This window comes from Brachionichthys hirsutus, unplaced genomic scaffold (genome assembly GCF_040956055.1).
Source record: "Brachionichthys hirsutus isolate HB-005 unplaced genomic scaffold, CSIRO-AGI_Bhir_v1 contig_1414, whole genome shotgun sequence".
Taxonomy (NCBI): domain Eukaryota; kingdom Metazoa; phylum Chordata; class Actinopteri; order Lophiiformes; family Brachionichthyidae; genus Brachionichthys; species Brachionichthys hirsutus.
The window spans coordinates 47,740-67,519 of record NW_027180547.1 but is presented as its reverse complement, the minus strand read 5'-3'; the positions used below and the strand labels follow the sequence as shown (position 1 = coordinate 67,519).

The window sequence follows — 19,780 nt, the reverse complement described above, 5'->3', positions numbered from 1 at the left end:
CACTGGAACGCGAGAATTTTTTATATATATGTATGTAATTCTAATTATACAGCAGATCCCAAAAAGCATATAGATGATGTAAAATGGGCCGCTGAAGAAATGCTAAATGCAACTTGCAGCAAACAGTTGTTGTGATCCGTGCTTTTGGCAGTCAAAGCTATTCTTTAGCCTTTAGGACAACTGTAAAAGCCGAATGGTCGTTGTTTCACAGCACAAAAACACTAAAGGCTGTATATTGATGACTTGCTATGAGCTGTGAAAAAGGATACTTAATTTTAAAGGTTGTTGTTTTAGGTTGTGATAAGTTTGACATGATTGTTTTGATATTTATTAATGTGTGCAAACTGTAATATATGTAAAGAAAATGAATCCTAATTTTTAAGCTGTTCTGTTGAAACATTACTTGCTTTCATGTAGCTAAAATATGCATAAGGGTGTTGGATGTATGCAATAAAACAATGCAGTTGGTCTTTTGAATATTTTCCAAGGCCTCATTTTAAATCTAGATTTAAATGGTTCGGGGTTGAGAATGTGTTTCAGCTCACCGTTTATGAACTGCAATAACTGAGGCACAAACCTCGAGGTTTTACTCCATGTTTTCCACTTATTTCTGCAGATTTGAACTCGAATTGCAAAATATTTTTTTAATCATAAATCAGAAAATCTTGGGATTTGCCTTTTGATTTTATAGAATTTTCCAATAGTGATCTTCTCTGGGTTATATTTGAGAAATTACTATAGAATAATTAACCATGATATGTCAATGAGAATTCTAACACACAATATATATACACATTACATGCAATGTCTCCACAAAATTAATTATTTGAGCTTCCAAAGGAAACAATTTTAATACGAATTTGAATGTTTGCGACAGTGTTATTCAAATCATAAAAATTATTCCTGCTTTAGGACTATCATGTGCCGAATGAGTTGGACATTTTTGCAACCATTGCAAAAAAAAATGCATGTCATCAAGTTCACAAAAATAAAATAAAAACTGCTGACGTGTGAAGTGGGTAAAAAAAAATCAACTTCCGCTGAAGTTGTACTGGCTATTACTGTGTGCTTTTACTTTGGAAGGAATGAGCTGATCCAACATCCGGCAGTCGTTTGAGGCTCCACGGGAGTTCAGTCGGAGGAGAGAATACAAACACGGCCAGGCACGGTCGTCTCGTCCACCCAAAATGACTCCCACGAGCTACCGGGACTGCCAGGTGAGTGAAGGAAACACGCTGCGTGTCTGCTGCTGTAAGCTCATCAGACAGTGGCATGCGTGCCTTCTAAATAAACATCTAGAAATGTATACTGAATGTACTCTGTGCATGCTGAAGTCCTGCCACTCCTTTAACTCGGCTCCTTCACTTCCAGGCATGGAAAGCAGAGGGTCTACCTTTGTACACCAGCAGCAACGAGGCTTGCAAGCTCTTTGATGCCATCCTCCACCAGGTAGACTAAAAACGTTGATTACCAAATACACCTTTAATAACCAAAAGGTGCATTTAATAACAATATCCCAACTTTGTAGTATGTCAAATGGAGGAACGATGAAACGCTGGGAGGAATCGAAGGATGTGTCTCTTCAATGCAGGCAGCCGGCCCTGACTTTGGTGAGTTGTTACTTGTGTATTTATCAATGATCCTCTTTCAAAGGATGCATTTTAGTACAAATAATGTAATAAGTAATGTCAGATGTTAACTCGGTAAAAAATAATAAATGACCTAGAGAGCGCAGACCTCTGGCGAGCAGCTCATTCCCCTCGTAATTAGATTCACTTTCACACCATCCACATGCTGATCTGGATCGTCACCAAAAGATTCTAAACTTGTTCTTGGTATCTTACCCTTGTATCGTGCTGACTATTGCTGCCATTTGAAAAATAATGTTACCTGTGTGGAAGTGAATCAGAGTTGATTTGATGTATTTGTAACTGCTTTTTGAATCCTAAATGAGGTTTTCAATGTTAAAATGTAATATTTTTTCTAGATCATTCTAGATCTGATCCAGGTGAAATTTAGTGGTGAGATAGAGCCCCCACGGCCCCCACCCTAGATGACTGTGTCAATACTATAAACATTGGTCAATAATCAACCGAGCTATTGAGGAACACATTTTGAAACTCCATTGACTGCAATGTTAACGCATATTTCAAAGTGAACCAGAATCCAGGATCTATTCTGGATCGGCACTCTACCCCCCCCGGCGGAGGTAGAGTGCATCAATGCCCTGTTTTATTTTGTCGGGCTCTCGGGACCACAAGAAGCCTACATGTAGAATATACTCTGATCCATGAGAGGTATTAGTGGTTGAGACAGTTTTTACCTGTATAGATACAGGTATATATGAACCTATAAAGTATTGTTCCAATAAAGTGAGTCAGCGATCTGGCAGGAAATTAATTCTAGCAAACATTTAGCTGATAATCAAAAAATCTCAAAGTAAAATGACGGTTTGCTGCACGAGTACAAATTACCACATCTAAAATACACAGAGCATTTTTTTTCTAACGGGTTTGCAGAGGAGTGTTGAAATGGAATAAATGACGTGCTGTTTGTTTTTCCTGCAGTCATGGGTCATGTGATTAGCACGGGACTGGATCTGCTATCAATGGGGAGCTCCCCTCGTTTGGATGAGCGTCTGGCGAGTGCCGTGAGGAGAACAGTGGAGCTGGCCAACAGCCAGGACATCTCTCCCAGGGAGAGGCTCCACGTCAAGGCTGTCGAGTACTTCTCACACGGGTAAGATCCAGGACTGGTCGCGAGAAATACAGTCCAACAAAGAAACCATGGAGTTTAGCTCTGGAATTAAAACTTCAAAAACTTTACAGTACGCAGCTGTGAAGAAGAAATGAGGAAAAAAGAATCCCAATTATTTCAAGCTCATTTACACGCCGGGCTTTATACCAATAGCTGCTCTGTATTCTCCTGTGGGTGGGCAGATAAAATGAGACCTTGAGGAGGAGGAGGAGGCCCTGCTGGTAGATAAAAAATAAATAAATAATAATAACATACTGAAGATAGAAAGAAAGGACTGATCGTTCAGGTTCCTTCAAATTGCCTCCAAGTATGTGGTGATCTGTAGCACTAGAGAGAACGAGGGAGGAAAAGCTCCATCCTGGTTTAGACTCTCATTTTCACCCTCTGCCTGAAGCCCAACCAAAGAATTACGGTAATTATCTTAACCAAAGTGCAGTGAATGCTGCAGGACCCTCGGGCCACATTGGACCCCAGGAGAAGATCGGGTTGTTCTCCAGCACTGCAGAGGAAATAGTGTCGGCGTTAAAGAGGGGCATTTCTTTTAGTTAAAAGAAGTCTGTGATATTGAGAAGATACTTTGTTTGTACATTTAAACAAAGAGGATGTGTGTGTGTTTTTTAAGGGCTTTAAATTCTGAGGAATCATCTTAAAGCGTGTCGTCATCTGACTCGTTTCATTGATTCTCATAACTGTGTGCATCTTGTAAAAGTGACTCGCGTTTCCTCTAGAAACTATTCGAAGGCCTGTGATGCGTGGGAAGACATTCTGATCGATCACCCCACTGATATGCTGGCTCTCAAGTTCGTTCATGATACCTACTTCTACAGAGGAGCCCAAAAGCAGATGAGGGACTCTGTGCTCCGGGTGCTGCCCCACTGGAAGCCCCACCTGCCCTTATACAGGTAAAGAAAAGGGCATTTAGTAAAATGACACAGCGGTTATATGAGGGGAAAGACGGGCAATCTTTAAAGTACTTTTTATTTACATACTCGACATAAGCCTGTGTGTAAACTAAGAGCCGTGAAAGTGTAACGCTAACCCTAACCCTCTACGGCGGTAAAGAAAATAAGAGAAAAAGAAAAAAAAGAAAAAAAAAAGAAAGTGTAACGCTGAGTTGGAGATCGGAATGGGGTGTGTGCTGTTTGCTCTGGCAAAAGCAGGTATATCCTGTCTCGTCAGTTCTCAAATTCTGCATGTAATCATGAGCCGGAATGCATCAGTGGGATTGTTTTTAAAACATAATCATTTACATTAATTCAGAATACTTAAAGGAGACATATTATACCCTTTTTCCCACAAGTTAATGCAGTTCCCGGACACTTACCGGTATATGAAATATCTGTGACAGTCTTTGGTCAAAATAGCAAACAGATGCTGCAGGATCGTCATCCCTCTTTTCTGTCTCAAACAGCTCAAAAGGGGGCGAGTGTCAGTACACACACACACACACACACACACACACACGGCACGTTGATTTCTATTTGGATCTGCTGCTCTGCAGAGCTTTAGTCTGACTACTTTCTCACTGTGGGTTACTTTCACTTCCCTGAAAGTGTTGCTTTACTTTATGGAAAAACAAGCTGCTGCAATTTGACTGCTCAGTACAAAGTAGAATGTAGAAACGGTTGGCTCCTACTCTGTATTGGTACGCATTCAGCAGTTAAATGAAATGATGAAACAGGGCGATGGACTGGACTTTCATTCACATGCTCTGAAAAGCATGATTGAATACAAATAAAGAGTTTTTTGAAAGTCAATTTGGGCCTCTTCAAATCACATCATAAAGAGGCATCACCATTATTACTTAAGGAATGCTTTATCCAAAACTAATGTCTGTTTTTCATCTTCACAGATGAAAAATAAATTAAAAAAAGGCATTCCTCTTCAGCTTTTTCCCGCTGATTTGTCTTTCTTTTTTCCTTGTTTTATTTGTGCTCAGCTATCTGAAAGGACAGCAAGCCTTTGGTCTCATGGAGAGTTGTTTCTATGATGAGGCTGAAAAGGTGGCCATGGAGGTGAGAGCTTCATCACCGTTACTGCAGCCCCCCCGGGCCGACCTGTCTGTGCTTGTGTCGGTGCATTTAGCTACAGTACAGTCATTTGTGGTTTGAATAACCAGCTGTCTCTCTGTGCAGGCCAGTGTACCATTAGAACACTGGAGCGTTCTAGAAATGGGCCTCGATACACCTCTGTAGATATTGCAGCTAGAATAGTCATTTAGCACATTTGCAATGTACAGAGTGTATTTCTGATTAGATTAAAGTTACCTTTGTTGAAAATCCGTGCTTCTCTTTCAAAATAAGGGCATTTCTAAGTGACCCAAAACCTCTGGCCGCGGGTGTTACGTGCTGCTTGGCCTTACTTCAGACCTTCTCCTGCAGGGTCTCGCTCTGGTTCCAGATGATGCCTGGTCTGTCCACGCTGTTGCACACGTTTATGAAATGAGAGCAGAGGTGGATAAAGGCTTGAAGTTCATGGAGAGCAGAGAGAAAGACTGGAAGGTAAAACCTTTATATCCCCCCCCACCGACCCAGTCGGGTTTTCCACGGGATCGCATTTCAGCCTTGTACCGCTGTTGAAATGTTGCGTCTGCTAATGGAAAATGCAAATTGAAAAATAAACCTAGAAGAATATTTCCAATATGTCTTGCTTAATTTCAGGCATCTGAAATGCTGGCCGGTCACAACTATTGGCATTGGGCTCTATACTTCATCGAGAAGGTGAGGATTGTAATGAGTTTACTCAGTCGAGCAAACAGGAATGGGGTAATCTTAATGTTCAGATTGATTATATCGGAGGATTAATTTGTGTTTTGCGTCTGAGCAATACAATCTCTCAACGTTGCTCATTCAAATCCATCTTTCTCATTTCTCTCCTCCTCCACAGGAGCAATACGAAGCTGCTCTGCAGATCTACGATTCTGAGGTTGGTCGGTGTTGAGAGTTTGCGTCCCCACTTTAATGGTGTTCTTTACTTTTTCCAATAATTCTCCAGTGCTACTTACGCATTTACATGAACGCAAATACAACAGAGATTCTCAAGGTGGCTGAATTTCCTGAATGTTTAAATTCTGTCCAGCAGGACAGAAACACGTCTTTAAAAAATAAAATAAAAAATACAATAATTTCTCTAAGAATGTCCTGTAGCAGAAATGGTTAAATGTCACATCTAAAAGGCTTGGTCCTGTTTCCCCTCAGCTGTTTAAACGTTGTAAAACCTCAGGATCCATGCTGGACATGGTCGATGCCAGCTCCATGCTCTGCAGACTGGAAATGGAAGGTAAGACTGGCTAATGCGGGACTACACAAGACCTCGTTATCAGTGGATGCGATATATGCATTGAGGAAATTGGGAAGGGAGTCCAGTTCATTAGATTCAATATCTTGGATGCAGCTAATCAGAGTTCGATTCGGATTCTTGAAATGGGGTGTGTCGTTGCACATTTGGGAATGTTTCAACGCCTGATGAGATGCTGCAGCAGATTTTGTTGCGAATGGCCTGAAGGGCATTTGCAACATCTAATTTGAGCTCAGTTAGAATAGGCGGGATTAACGAAATTATCACACCTCATTAATCTGAAACTGGAGTTATTGTATTGGAAGATGTAAATGTGTGTAATTTAAAGGAACTCTGATCACAAACGTTTAGTTTTTTCTGTTACTCGCTGACCTTTCGGGTCTTTTTTAGACCTTAATGCCTTCTGGCAATTCGTACGTTCATATTGTCGCGTGTTTCAGGGGTTTGCTTGCAGGACCGCTGGCGAGAACTGCTCCAGGTGACGCAGCCTCACACGGATGATCATGTGACCTTGTTTAACGACTTCCACTTCCTCATGGCATCGCTCGGAGCCAAAGACAGCAGGACCTCTCGCCGTCTGCTGGAAGGCCTCCAGGAATTGGCTAAGTAAGTTCTGCGCCCCCGCCCCCCCCTCTTGTCCCTGTCAACGTTACATAAGAGCAAAGCAGGCTTTATGTGAAACTGAGGCCGAGCGTAGGGCTGCGAGATGGCGAGCGGATGCAGCGTGAAGGAAGACCCAGTTCCAGTTTGTCTCATGGATCTGCGTCTTCTCTCTGTAGCAGATGCACCGGCATATGCTGCTTCCCGAGGCGTTTGTGTCTTCCATTTTATCCGGCAACACAACCCACAGGAAAGCTGCATTTTACAAAATCATTGTTTTTTTTTCTTCACTGTCGCATAATATCGTGCGAGTCAAAAGTTTGGGCAGTGAAGCGGCTAATGGCCCCTCGGCGAGTGACCTCAACGCCGCTCTGCTTTGGATCAAGTGAAGTCCTGAGGACTGGTTTGAGCTTTGTATTTGTTTAGTTCCATTGTTCACATGCAAACATGCTGCTAGCCTCACTCTGCTCTGGGTAGATTCGAGTTTTACATAATCCACATTTTGCCCATAATGCAATTTATACATACTTCCCTTACATTCAGAGGCGCTGGGTCTGAACTGCAGCTAATCTTATAGAGCCTCGTGGCAGCGTGGAGTCGTTTGCCTTCCATCGAACCAAACCCTGTAAATGTTAACGCCTTTCACGTTTTAGTAGTGAAATACATGCGTCAACGTGTAGAAACAGAAACCTGCAGCCGTTTCTGCATTCGAAGCGGCTACAGATCAATTTCTTTCTATTATTATAGTTACGAATTATTTAAGTAAATGTGAACTTCTTTTAAAATCTTTTCTTTGGCCTTCTGCATATAGATAAAAAAAATAAAAATAAACGTTAAATCCTTGCTATTCTGGTAAAAAAAAAAAAAAAAAGCTTGTCTTTTCATTTGCTGTGAAACACTCCTGTCCTTTACAGAGCGCCGGGGGACAATGAGCAGCATCAGCTGGCTCACACTATCGGTGTCCCAATGTGTCAGGCCATGATGGAGTACAACCAGTCAAACTACAGCCAAGCTGTAGAGCTACTGTACCCGCTACGCTATGACCTGGTGCACGTAGGTGGCAGCGACGCGCAGGTAAGGTCCATACAAAAGAGCACCATGTTTAAACGTCAACAGTAGGGATGTAACGATTCAGCTATCTCACGATTCATGTTACACCCCTAGTCCAAACCAAACTTTGCTTCTTTCGTGTGCAGCTGAAACGCATCGAGTAAAAAAAACAAACTACCGGTAATCCATCGGCTGGATGTGAAACCCGTTCTACTTGGAGGCTTTTAGCCCATGAAAAGACAACATTGTGAAAGATGTGGAGCACGAATAATGAATCCGTTGTTGCGGCTGATGGACTTACATTCAGAAAAGCGTCTCTCTAAGGCGTAAAGATCTACGATCGGTATACCGCAGGAGGTTGGAGATAGTGTTGAAAGCAGCTTTGTGTTCACTCCTGGGTTTTGTCCACTGTTTCAGAGGGATGTCTTCAACCAGCTGCTTATCCATGCAGCAATCAGGTCAGACAGGAAACACCACCAGAAACTGGGAAGGTAAATACCCAAGAGTCGTAAACAAATACCCAACAGAAGCGTCATCCTCCATCGTCAGCCTTGTTTTCATGTTCAAATCCGTTGTGAGACTTTGGGAGTTGTAGTATCTGAAGCACTAGACTGCTTCATGATGCTGTGTGCGTCCTCTCATTGCGTCTACACACCATGTTAAACCGTTCATTATTGATCAGGTTAGCTTCTCGCTACCTCTGTGTTAATCGCCTCTATTGTGCTGAACCTGCAGAGCTCTTCTGGTGGAGCGTGACAGTCTGAGGCCAAACTCTGCTTTGACGGATCGTCTGATGCAGAAAGCCCTGGCTCTTCATGGATAGACATGCTTGCGAGTTGCACAGAGCAGCTCTCGTGCTACAAACATCCACGCAACATTATAAATTCATGTGCCAGCCTTTTGGCTTCAGGAGACTCCTTCGCCTTCAGGCACCGCAGACGTATAGAAATTCTTCTGCATTCGATTTAATCTCTGATCTCGATGTCGTGCTAGATTTATAAAGGTATTACAATAATTACAGAAAATACCTTATTTGAGTAGATTCTTTTTAGAAGACAAAACTGTAATCAATATATAACATTGTAAGGTTTTCCAAGTTGTTGTAGCCAAACATTATAATTTTTATCAATATATGACATTGCAACATTGTCTGAGTTGTATTAGCACACGTCACATTTAGAAATAATGTTCTGCAATAAAAAGGTCCATGGTTCAAAACCAATAAAGCCGAACCTTTTTATTTGATGACTATTTGAGTAATAAAAGTAAAGTACACCACAGTTTTATGCCCGTGGGCCAAAGCACATTCAGAATACGAAATGTAAGTCAGACATCGCCTCGACACGGTAGACATCTTTGCACGTTTCAGAGAGGCTGAGCTGCACACTGCCCGTCCTTTTCTCCCCTCGCCCCCGCGTGTTTGGGATCTGGTCTCACAACACTGAGGTAATCTCATCCTGGATCTGGGAGATCAACATCTGGGACAGCACGATGCCTGCAATCTAGAAGAGGAGCAGCAGCCACTTTAAACTACACAGCAGACTTTCTGTAATTGAACAGGCTGGTGTCGAGCGTCTCAAGGTCTCAAAAGGGTGTCGCGATGCTCAGCACGGGGAGGGAAGACTCGAAATGAGAAAACACTGTCAGGATGATTTGAATGAAGCTATTCTTGCATTTTTAGGATTCTAACTTTTTAATATCTTTGTTATAATTAACAGTTTGATTGTTTTTGAGTTGGGCTCGTTGGTTTTACTTAGGATGTGCAAGACAAAAAGGAGAAAGTCATCAGATTTGCTGCTCATCAGAGCAAATGGAATACTAATGCAATTATTTTGGAGGGTCTTTGGGGCAAATCCTCTGAGCAGAATCTTTGGATCCCAATCAGCCAGATGTAAGAGGGAGAGAGAGAGTACAGGCTAAAGATCCAGTAGCTAAAACTGCATGCTGTATGAGAAGGCAACAAGGAGCTGGCTTAATCAATTTGATGAATGAGAAGATTAATTATTTGGGCATAGCTAAGATTGAGCTATGAGAGAACTCAGGAGTTGCGTTGTGCAGCGTTGGAAGGAATATGTCGATTTATTCGGCACAAAATCTGAAATCAGTTACACGTTAAGCTTTGGACATTGAACACTGCAATAAAGGAATAATGTGCAGCTCAAATGTTAATTCATTCATAGTTGATACCTTCTAGAGATAACTTTTAAATCAGTTATGTTACTTATATTCATCGTAAATCTCAGTGTCTGATAAAATTAGACTTTCCTTTTTCTACAAGGGATCATCTGAAATTGTGCAGTTACTTTAGGAATGGCACCGCATCTTCATCGATGATGCTCAGTGTATTGGTCTGATTAGTCCAGATGCATGAAGGGAATGTGTTTTAGACTAGGGCAGGCCGGTATACCGATTTCCACGTGGGTGAACCTGCAGTTGATCCCTGTGTTTATGTGTGTGTGTGAAATCCAGAGTCACGTGAGAGCAGACTTGACCAATGGCAAAGAAGTGCCGTCGGCTATAGAACGCAGCACGCAGCACGTGTACCTGAGGCAAGGCCAGGCCAAGAGCAAGAGCCCCCACCAGCAACAGATGAGACTCGATCCATGTCACTGCTCTGTCCGCACAGCCCGCCGGGTAAATCGACTTGTTTGCCTCCATGTAGGGCTGAGTTTGAACCCCGAAGCCACACATAGTGTTGATCACTGACTGGACAACAAATGGAAAACGGAAAACAATGAGAGATTGAGAAATTAACTTCTGACTCAATAAATGCTTTCTGACATGTAAATATTTTTTGCCGTGAGGCCTTGATGTCAGTTCATCCATGCTGTGTGCTGTGAGACATCACAGAAAAACACTCACCTCTCCGGGAACAGGAGAACAGCAGGAATAAGGCACTGCACAGCGCTCAGAACTTGGGTTCTCATATGTACAATTAAAGTACAGGTTCCAAGACCAGTCTGTGTAGCCATTCCACCCACAGCACTGGAACTGAGAGAGAGAGAGGAAGAGGCAGGGCATGAACATATTTAGAAACGAGGTTTTCTTCTGCACCGGGCATCTTGCCAGACATATCTAATGAGGAAACCCAGTCCAGTGTTGTGGATCATGTGGAGACCCCACAGGATACAGGAACAGTGTGTTACTCATGGAGACCCTCACCAAACATGAATGTTGCAGACAATTGAGCAGATCACCTCTTTCTGAACATGATCCATCAGGTTCTGCAGATCCAGGTCATCTCTGTAGTGCACAATGGCTTTCTTCATAAACTTTCCCAAAGCTTCCCGCGTCTGAGAGGGGAAACATGGGGGGGGGGGGCGCTTATTGAACACAATAATAGGTTTTACATCAGCACCGCTACATTCTAAAAAAAAATTATCTAATGTCTAATGACTTCATTAAAACGAACAAATTACCAGCGGTGAACTTCGCTACGCATCCCTCCAGGCTCCCACGATGCCCGGTGTCGGTGAGAAAAACGATTATTTCATGGTGAGGTTAATTTGTTGCGCTGCTTCTATTACAAACAATTGCGAAATTGCCCTTTTAGGAAAATCCATTGGACATAAGCTGCTAACAAAACCCAACTGATTATAACAGTGATCATTTCAGATCCAAGTTAAAAGCATCCATACATCCATTCACTTCCACCGCCGGGTCGCGGAGGCATCTGTCTCAGCTGGGATTTCGAGAGTTCCCTTTCCCTAGACACTTCCTCCAGCTCTTCTGTGAGAATCCCGAGGCTTTCCCAGGCCGAGGCCTCCTACCGGCGGGACATGCCCCGAACACCTCCCCAGGGAGGCGTCCGGCCACTTTTCATGTAGAATTTAATCATTTTTGCATTTGCATGTAAATTACCTTCTATGCTGTAAATAGTTGGGAATTAAATAATTAATTGCATTCTCTTTTTGGAAATGCGTGATTATCCTTTGGTTCGTATCTTAACACGATCGCAAGAGTTCCTGCTGCAGAAGTGCAGCATAACAATAACACTCTTCATGCCTCCGAGGTCAATGCACATGATTAATGCCAAACATAGAGCATAAAGGGAGGTAACGATTGCTTGGATTGATCATTTATCATTATTATGATGTGTTCATTTTCATCAGGTCTACTTGAGCCGAGTAAACAAACTTCAAATGAAATATAAATCATCCGCAATTATGATTTCAAGCTTCATGAGGTCGATACAGACATTAAAACTGAGTGCTGCGTTGTTATATATCTTTTCAGGGTATTAACGAAGCCCTTGCTTCATAAATATTGTTTCTCGTATTTAAATAATGTTTTAAAAAGGTATTTAATCCTTCATACCAACAACGACACTCATGGGTCAATGTAATATTGCTAATCGCCGCATTGTGCGCTAATAAGCTGCTGAACTTTAAAATTTCATTACGTTTGAATTAACTTCTGGGAGCATTTTGCTAATGACTCTCTCAGTTGTTTGTTTTACAAGCCATGCTTAGAAAGGATATGTTGGAAAATACTGTGAGAATGAAATATCCCACATTGTTTTTAATCCTCAAGTACCGTACTAATTTTTGTTTCGCCTTCCATGTGTATGCTCGGAGGCTTTGGAACCCACACCTCCCCCCATGACATTAGCGGTGAAGTCTCCTCCAAGGGATCTGTTGAAATGAAACCGTTGGTTCCACTTTGAAGTGGCAAAGATTTTGAATCATTTAGCAAGGCGGATGACTCAAGGGGTTGTTAAACTGCTCTGTTTAAGCGGCAGGCGTTCCACACGGAACCGGAGAACACAAGAGACACCCGTCAGGAGCGAGGTGGCTCGTCACCAGATGCTGACGCCGTTGCTCCTTGCCACAATTAGCTGTTCCGTTTGTGTTCCCGAGGGGAGCTGTAATGAGATGTTAGCTCGGCATGTGATCCTCCCCCTTCCCTGCCACCTCTAAATCCGTCTCTGTGCACCTGTGAGTGATACACAGAAATGCACATACTTATACTATACTGTACACTCATGCAGGCACAGAGCTGGTCGGTTGCTTTCACACACACAGAGAAACATTCATCTCTGCGTGTCCAGAGGATCAGACCTCCAGGAGGAGTTAGAAAATGATTTCCTCCTCAGACGATCTGTCCATCTACAGTCCCACGTTCACTGATAGTTTCCACTTGCCCACCAGATGCCCCCAGGGCTTTGCCTCCTTTCACCATCACCTGACAAGAGTGCCCAACCATACACCCTTCCTCCTGCCTTCCTCATCTGCTAGCAGTTGACCGGCCAACTCCAACCACGTTCCCATCATCTTCCACTCGCCCCCCTCAGGCCTGCAGATAATTAACAACCCACTTTCCACCGGGACCCTGCATTTACACGCTGGCTAGACCGACGGTGGGTTTAACATTTTAGATAAGGTCTTGTGATCAGTGCTGCCTTTGTGTGACTGAACGCTGGATTACCAACATTTTTAAATGAATTTCAACGGTGCTTTGGGCCCTGGGGGGGTTGGAGGTGAACAACTGATTAGATTTGCAGACGTATCTGCTAAATGGTATGGACCCAAGATTTGTGCAACTTCAAGGTTCGTGTTTATTGTGACGTATGGTGTATTGTTCTTTAACAGTATTCTTAAATGAATTCAGAGGAAACAAAAAGAGAATGCAACATTCTAATGCAGTACCGGTACATTTATTTGCATGCCTTTTTTTCTTTAATTCAGCTTGACACCAGCAATTACTGCCTAATTTATTGACCCTGGTAATCCAGTCCTAAAAACTAAACCAGCTGAGGCCATATGACTGATTCTCTTTTCCCTCAGCTATATATTGGCCATGTCTAAACACCTCTCTATAAGCCTCCTGCAAAAATGTGCATTTCCTTTTGTGCATAGTGATGGAAGATCAGGATTTGCAGCAGTAGCCTACTGTAGAGGTATATATATTTCCATTGCTTGACATACTTATTTCTTTGGCTGAGGACACAGCGCTGTTATTACACATCATGTCCAAAACAAGAAAAATAAGACCCACGTTGGATTAAATTTTAAACTGATGCAAAGGACTATGTTGTTTTTTTTTTGGCAGCCTGGTAAAACAAACCTGATATTATTTCAGGATTTGTGGGCAGCCCATCAAGCGCTGATTTTCAGCACTGGTCTACAAGTCAGGTCCATAAATGTTGGAACATCAATACAATCCTCATATTTTTGGCTCGAACGCCACCGCAATGGTTTTGAAATGCGACAAACAAGATGTGCTTTAACTGCAGGCTTTCACCTTTAATTTGAGGGTATTTTCATCCAAATTAGATGTAAATACCCAATTTTAGAAATTACAACAGTTTCTAATGGGCCCCACACCTTTTAAGGGACCAAAGGTCATGGGGTAATTGACTCATGTGGGTATTCCCTCATTATTTCATCTTCAATTAAGCAGGTAAAAGGTCTGGAGATGATTCCAGGTGTGACCTTTGTATTTGGAACCTGATGGAACTCTCGATATAAAAATCCAAAGAGCTGTCACCATCAGTGAAACCAGCCATCATTAGGCTGAAAAATGAAAACTAACTCAGAGAGTTAACAAAAGCATTAGGTGTGGCCAAATCAACTGTTTGGGACATTCTTAAAAAGAAAGAGCTCAGCGACACCAAAAGACACGGAAAACAACTGTGGTGAGCGACAGAAGAATTCTTTCCCTAGTGAAGAAACCCAGGAAGTCTCCAGGAGTGTATGCTTGTCAGAGTGAATATAGATGTTCACCACAAGCTGTAAACCATTGGAGAGCCTCAAAAACAGGAAGGGCAGATTAAAAAAAAAAAAAAAGCCTTTACAGTTTTGGCACAAAATGCTATGGACAGATGTGCAAAGATCAACTCGTACGTACTTTGTGTCTCAGTCTGCAGGTCCGTCTGTCTGTGGTGCTGCAGAGCCTGGACCTGTGGCTGTCAAAACGAACATCCTTATTGTTAGTATTAGCATTAGTATTTTGAGTTTCAGTATTTCCTATACAGCAGCTCTTTCCTCACTATCTTATATGCTGCGAATCATTGGATGTAGTGTAAATACATGCTCGTGTTCTCGCTCTCTCTCTTTCTCAACCCAACCAGCCAAGACAGATTGCTGCCCCACTATGAGTCTTAAGTTCTGTTCAAGGTTTCTGCCTGTTAAAGGGAAGTTTTTTCCTTCCTCTTGTGAGTCAAGTTGTGTTCTGTCTTTCCTCATTAGTGAAGCATAGCAGAGGTGTCATGGCGTGGTCATGTATGGCTGCCAGTGGAACCGATTCCCTTATGATGATGGCGTGACGGCTGACGAAACCAGCAGGATGGATTCTGTTGTGTTTTAGGATTCTCTGCAAATATTCTGCCAAATGCTTTAACACTCTTTGGACGGCGCTTCACAGTGCAGATGGAAAATGACCAATGAGTTACTTAAGGCAAATACGTGGAACGTTATGCAATCCAATTGAGCATGCATTTCACTTTGTGAAGACACAACTAAGGGAAAAATGCCCCAAGAACAACAGGAACTGAAGAAAGTTGCGACGGAGGCCTGGCAGAGCATCACAAGGGACGAAGCCCAGCGTCTGGTGATGTCTGTGTGTCCCAGATATTCAGACTGTAATTGCCTGCAAAGGACTTGCAACCAAGTATTGAAAAGTGTCAGTTTGATTTATGATTGTTTGGTTCGTCCCATGACTTTTGGCAGTTAAATCACATCTTGTTCTTTTCGTTTCAAATCTATTGTGGTGGTGTTTAGAGCTATAAAGAAGAGCATCATTTCTCTGTCCCAATATTTAGGGACCTGACTATATGTGTTTGTTAAATTCTTCGTCTGCGTATGTTGTAGTAAATGAAGAACAAGTACCTGATCAGAGTAGAAAAAGCCCAGAATTGCTATGACCAGTTGGGCGAGGAAGACCAATGACAGGCTGAAGGAGAACTAAAGTAAAAAAAAAAAAGAAGACCAGTCAAAATTCCAATCTGCTGAACACAGAATCGTTCCTGACTGTCAGATTTGGCTGAAAACAGGAAGAAACACAATCAGAATATGAGTGATTTGTCTGTTACTGTCTTGAGGAGGCGAATGTTCTCTCTGAGGGCTCCAATGCAACCGCAGAAAGTGATGAAGAACATGACCACCCCCACCACTATTAAGATGACAGCTGGGTCAATGAAGAATGTGTCTCGCACTGTGTCTGGTGAAAACACAGGAGCACAACAACATCCGTTAGGATACATCTTCCATCCTCCCTCCCTGTTTTTAGTTCTCTTTTCTAGCCATCTGGTTTTTTTATTCAAGTAATTCCCTCGCTCACTCTGCTTTTTCCACTTCTCCCCCTCCCTACCTGGCTTCCAGCGCCTGACAATTTCATTATCTTAAAACAGCAATGAGCTCCTGAGGTTTATGCAGGATGCGGAGGCGTAATCAGCGGATTGAACTCTGGTTAATCCTCTTTGTTGTCCATTAAATGTACATTACAAATTAGATGTTAAAGTAATGACAAGGTAAAATAAGGAAAGAGCTAAAAACACAATGCTGTTCCGCTTTGTAGGCAATAAATAGAGACCATGTCACGTCAACACATGTTGGGAGGCTGCAGTATATGTAGAAACAGCTGATCACACAAAGCAGGAGCGGAATGGATGCAACAGCGTTCAAAAGGTGTGTGGAGGATGTACCTGTAGCCTTCTGCACTTTAGCATACACCCCAATCGCAACAATCAACAAGGAGAAAACCTGGAGAAAAAAAAAAGTTCAACCATAAAACAATAGAGTGCAACAGAACGTCGAGTTCAATAACTTTCTTATGGATGTTACTGTTAAGGCAACGGGAAACCAAACAAAGGTCAGGGGCGAGGGTCTCCATAGGAACATGTCACTTTCTTTTTAGATTACAGAACTTTATTGATCCTTTTTTGTTTTTTTTTTGGGGGGGGGGGGGGCTTCTGTCAGGGAAATTGGGAATGCCAAGCTATTCCTTAGAATAAGTTACAACGAACAACATTCAAAAGATCACATCCACTCTTTTCTTAATTAGCACCAGCCAAACCAAGATGAGCCACCAGTCATATTAAATTGCTATTTTTAATGCTGTATGCTAATTCGTGGCTTCCAGGTTTGAGCAGATGGGCGATGACTATATATGAAGCACCTGTGGCAAACCGTGTCGGTTTTATGTGTTTACAGACAGACAGATGTCAACAGCAGAAAAAAAATCCAGAACATATGGACCTCGGCTTTAATCATCTGCGTCTTGAGGGCATCATTCTGGAACATTTGGAGTCTGAAATTATTTGTCTGGCAAACTCAGTCCACCTGTGATTTGGAAAACAATCGTTTAAAATTCAACACTTTGCATCTGAGGATTTCGGTATACACCTTGCTGGCGAGTCAATTTTGACCTTGGTTAGAAAGTCAGATAAGATCATTATCCATCCACGGCCGACTGAGCAGTGTTTCCATCTTATTAAAAAGGTCAGAGACAGAGATGAGACAGAGATGAGGAAAAAAAAGGGCAGAGAGGGAAAGAATAGAAATGGTGTTTGTTCGAAGACCTGCCCTCTGCTCACACAAGAAAATGTTAGTGGAGCAAAAGAAAAGCTCCTTCTGAGCCTAAAAGAGATGGTGGCAGCCCCCACTGTGCATGCAGCGGATGAAGCAAAGAGTGTCTCATTTAATGAGGCTTCAGAACAGTGGCCACATCCAGACACGCACAGCGGTGCGTGTTTTAAGTTGTGTTGTTCCATTAGGGTGTGTAAAGCTGCTCAGGGTGTGAGTTCATCTGGACATGAGACAGTAAAATACCAGCGAGTGTGAAAGACAGACCGAAACAGAGTCTCCTTCCAGTTAAACTGTCAGCACTAAAGTCAATGCCAATTTCTCTCCTTTCCTGGATTGCTTCAATTGTTTTAATTAAATTTCACAGCCGCCGGATCGCCTTTACTTTCATTCCCAGCGTCCACATTCCCAGTTTCCTGATTGTAAAATGGCGTCAATGCGCAGGTCTGTTTTTTATTTTACTTGACAAAAATGCCTTTTGTCCGGCCTGTAGAAACATTGTTGCGTTTATTCTTGACTGAAAAGCCTGTTTTAGTTGACTGGATATCATAAGAATCCATGTCCATATCATAATCTGCTCTGATTTACATTCGGTTAGCCTTCAACGGCTATCGCATTTTATCCTCCAGCCAGTCCCCCCCCCCCCCCCCCCCCCTTCCAGGCAGCCCCTCACATAATTTTTGAATCATTCATCCACCCTGGCGCCGCAACAGCAGATGCAGCACAACATCAGCGATGCACACATTCCTTCCTTCAAAAGAACCTTCTCCATAGTGCATGACTGACACACCTGCAGCTTCACTTGTCGGTTTGCCACCTTGTGTGACTGTAAGTGGCATTGTGCATTTGCAGGAGAACACACACACAGTGAATATATTCCAGTTCTGTGTTCAGGCTTTTGTAAAGGATGAGCCAGGCTTCTCCCTGCAGATTGTGTGCCCGTGAAAGCCGGCTGAATTGAGCCATGGGGACGTGAGCACAAAGGCCTGACGGATTAGGGCTGCAGTGTTCACTTCTGAGCCTGTGCCTGATAAACAAAGTCAACACAGGCCAGACAGTCGGTGGGGGGGGTGGGGGGGGGCTGCTGTTATTGCTGATTGGCTCTAAACACTGGAATGGCACTGCACCTCACTCTTCACTGGGGAACGTGAGGAGTGAGACACAGCCTCTCTGGGATGAGACGTTTTACACCCCGTCATGATTTTCTATGCCAGTTAATCTCAGTAATCTCATTAAGGTGTTTTCTTTTTAGCCTCCCAAAACTGGCATCAAATTCATAATGGGCCTATAACAATAATAATAATAATAATAATTTGAATTTGAAAAAGGCAATGACAAAATCCCAACTTTATTTTTGGAAAACTGCGTCACATAATTTGACACTCAGGTTTGTGGAGCTGGAATCTACTGATTCAATTAACCCCCCCCCCCCCCCCCCCAACATTTGCTCAAGTGATGTATGAGCAGTCTCAGAGTCCATATATAACTGGAGTAACTTTAAGATAGGCAGTCGGGGCAGCTCTGTATTTTATGCAAATGTTACACCCACTGATAGCTGGTGATTTATTTATATGTTCAAGTATATTAAGAATACTTCAAGTATATTAAGAATACACGCCGGGACACAAAAGCAGCTTTCTGAAGACAATCCTTCAGTAGCTGTAACTCCACTCACCCAAAACAAAAAGCTGAAGAAGAAGAGAAAATATCGGATCCAGGGGTTGACGAAGGAGAAGGTCTCCGCCCGACTCAGGTCCAGCTCCCTGTCCATTGCGGACGGTGTTTTCATGCACATCCACAAGATCCAACCGCACCTCGCAGATACGCACTTGCCCTGTGAATCCGAGAGGAGGGTGTTGTGTGTTAGCGGTAGGGGTGTCAGGCTGGCTAAAAAAAAAGGGGGCAAGGGGCCTCTGATGCAGCCCCCCCACCACCACCACGCCGGTAGAGCCCAGAACTGTCTGTGTAGGCAGGTGGGTCAGATTACACCAAACTATCTCTGGCTGACTGCAGCTGAATGTTTGACAACGCTTCAGAAAGCTGCTGCTGGATGGGAAAGCTCACAGAGACTCTGAGTAGAATGACAAAGCCAATTAAACGCCAAAGAATGGCCCCCAATGAATATTAAACCTCAACTGATTCAAATGGCAACATTAACAATCATAAATATTACGAATACTATTTATGCTCCCTGTCCTCAGACAGCATTAATAAAATAAATGCATCACTAAACTATGAATTTACTGTGAATAGATCAAATACTCACTGCTGGTTTCTTTCCCAACTCCGTCTCATAATTCAGAAATGCAGCATGAGCTGTCCTCGGTGATGGGAGCGCTGTGGCTGGATACTTAATTACAGAGGGTTTTCTTTTTTTCTTCCCCCCCCCCCCCCCATCACATTATTTGTCTCCTGTGGAGGGACAGAAGGACAACTAGTCCCTCAGGCATCCCAGAGGTAGACAGAGACTTAATGAAACTAATTTCCCTCAGAGAAGCTAGAATTCTGTTTGTATCGTCACTAGTGTTGTAGTCGAGAGACCACACCAACGA

At 42.9% G+C, this 19,780-nt stretch overlaps 2 protein-coding genes across 2 annotated transcripts; one reads left to right on the top strand and one right to left on the bottom strand.

Annotated features, from left to right (window-relative positions):
• The first annotated feature begins 1,135 nt into the window (after positions 1 to 1,135).
• LOC137915904 (tetratricopeptide repeat protein 38-like) lies at positions 1,136 to 8,575 on the top strand. Its single transcript, XM_068759025.1, has 14 exons — positions 1,136 to 1,217; positions 1,372 to 1,449; positions 1,529 to 1,610; positions 2,568 to 2,739; positions 3,486 to 3,659; positions 4,697 to 4,772; positions 5,139 to 5,258; positions 5,418 to 5,477; positions 5,644 to 5,682; positions 5,955 to 6,036; positions 6,495 to 6,660; positions 7,569 to 7,728; positions 8,122 to 8,195; positions 8,440 to 8,575. The coding sequence occupies exons 1-14, from the start codon at positions 1,188 to 1,190 to the stop codon at positions 8,525 to 8,527; spliced, it is 1,401 nt and encodes a 466-aa protein (XP_068615126.1). The 5' UTR covers positions 1,136 to 1,187; the 3' UTR covers positions 8,528 to 8,575.
• Positions 8,576 to 9,072: 497 nt separating this feature from the next.
• Positions 9,073 to 19,054, bottom strand: tspan33b (tetraspanin 33b). Its single transcript, XM_068759026.1, has 8 exons — positions 18,904 to 19,054; positions 16,349 to 16,406; positions 15,737 to 15,864; positions 15,534 to 15,608; positions 10,902 to 10,997; positions 10,567 to 10,695; positions 10,249 to 10,410; positions 9,073 to 9,206 (listed from the first exon to the last, which is right to left on the bottom strand). Exons 1-8 carry the CDS (start codon positions 19,021 to 19,023, stop codon positions 9,138 to 9,140), a joined length of 837 nt encoding a protein of 278 aa, XP_068615127.1. The 5' UTR covers positions 19,024 to 19,054; the 3' UTR covers positions 9,073 to 9,137.
• Between the last annotated feature and the right edge of the window lie 726 nt (positions 19,055 to 19,780).

Bases quoted from the DNA above. Each gene is read 5' to 3' on its own strand.
- LOC137915904 (XM_068759025.1), top strand. From the start codon at position 1,188: ATGACTCCCACGAGCTACCGGGACTGCCAG. The intron at 7,729-8,121 runs GTAAGGTCCATA...CCACTGTTTCAG, and splicing joins TAGGTGGCAGCGACGCGCAG to AGGGATGTCTTCAACCAGCT. The intron at 8,196-8,439 runs GTAAATACCCAA...CTGAACCTGCAG, and splicing joins CACCACCAGAAACTGGGAAG to AGCTCTTCTGGTGGAGCGTG.
- tspan33b (XM_068759026.1), bottom strand. From the start codon at position 19,023: ATGTGCATGAAAACACCGTCCGCAATGGACAGGGAGCTGGACCTGAGT. The intron at 10,696-10,901 runs GTGATCTGCTCA...TCTCTCTCTCAG, and splicing joins TGGATCATGTTCAGAAAGAG to TTCCAGTGCTGTGGGTGGAA. The intron at 9,207-10,248 runs GTACACGTGCTG...CTCCTCTTCTAG, and splicing joins TTGGCCTGGCCTTGCCTCAG to ATTGCAGGCATCGTGCTGTC.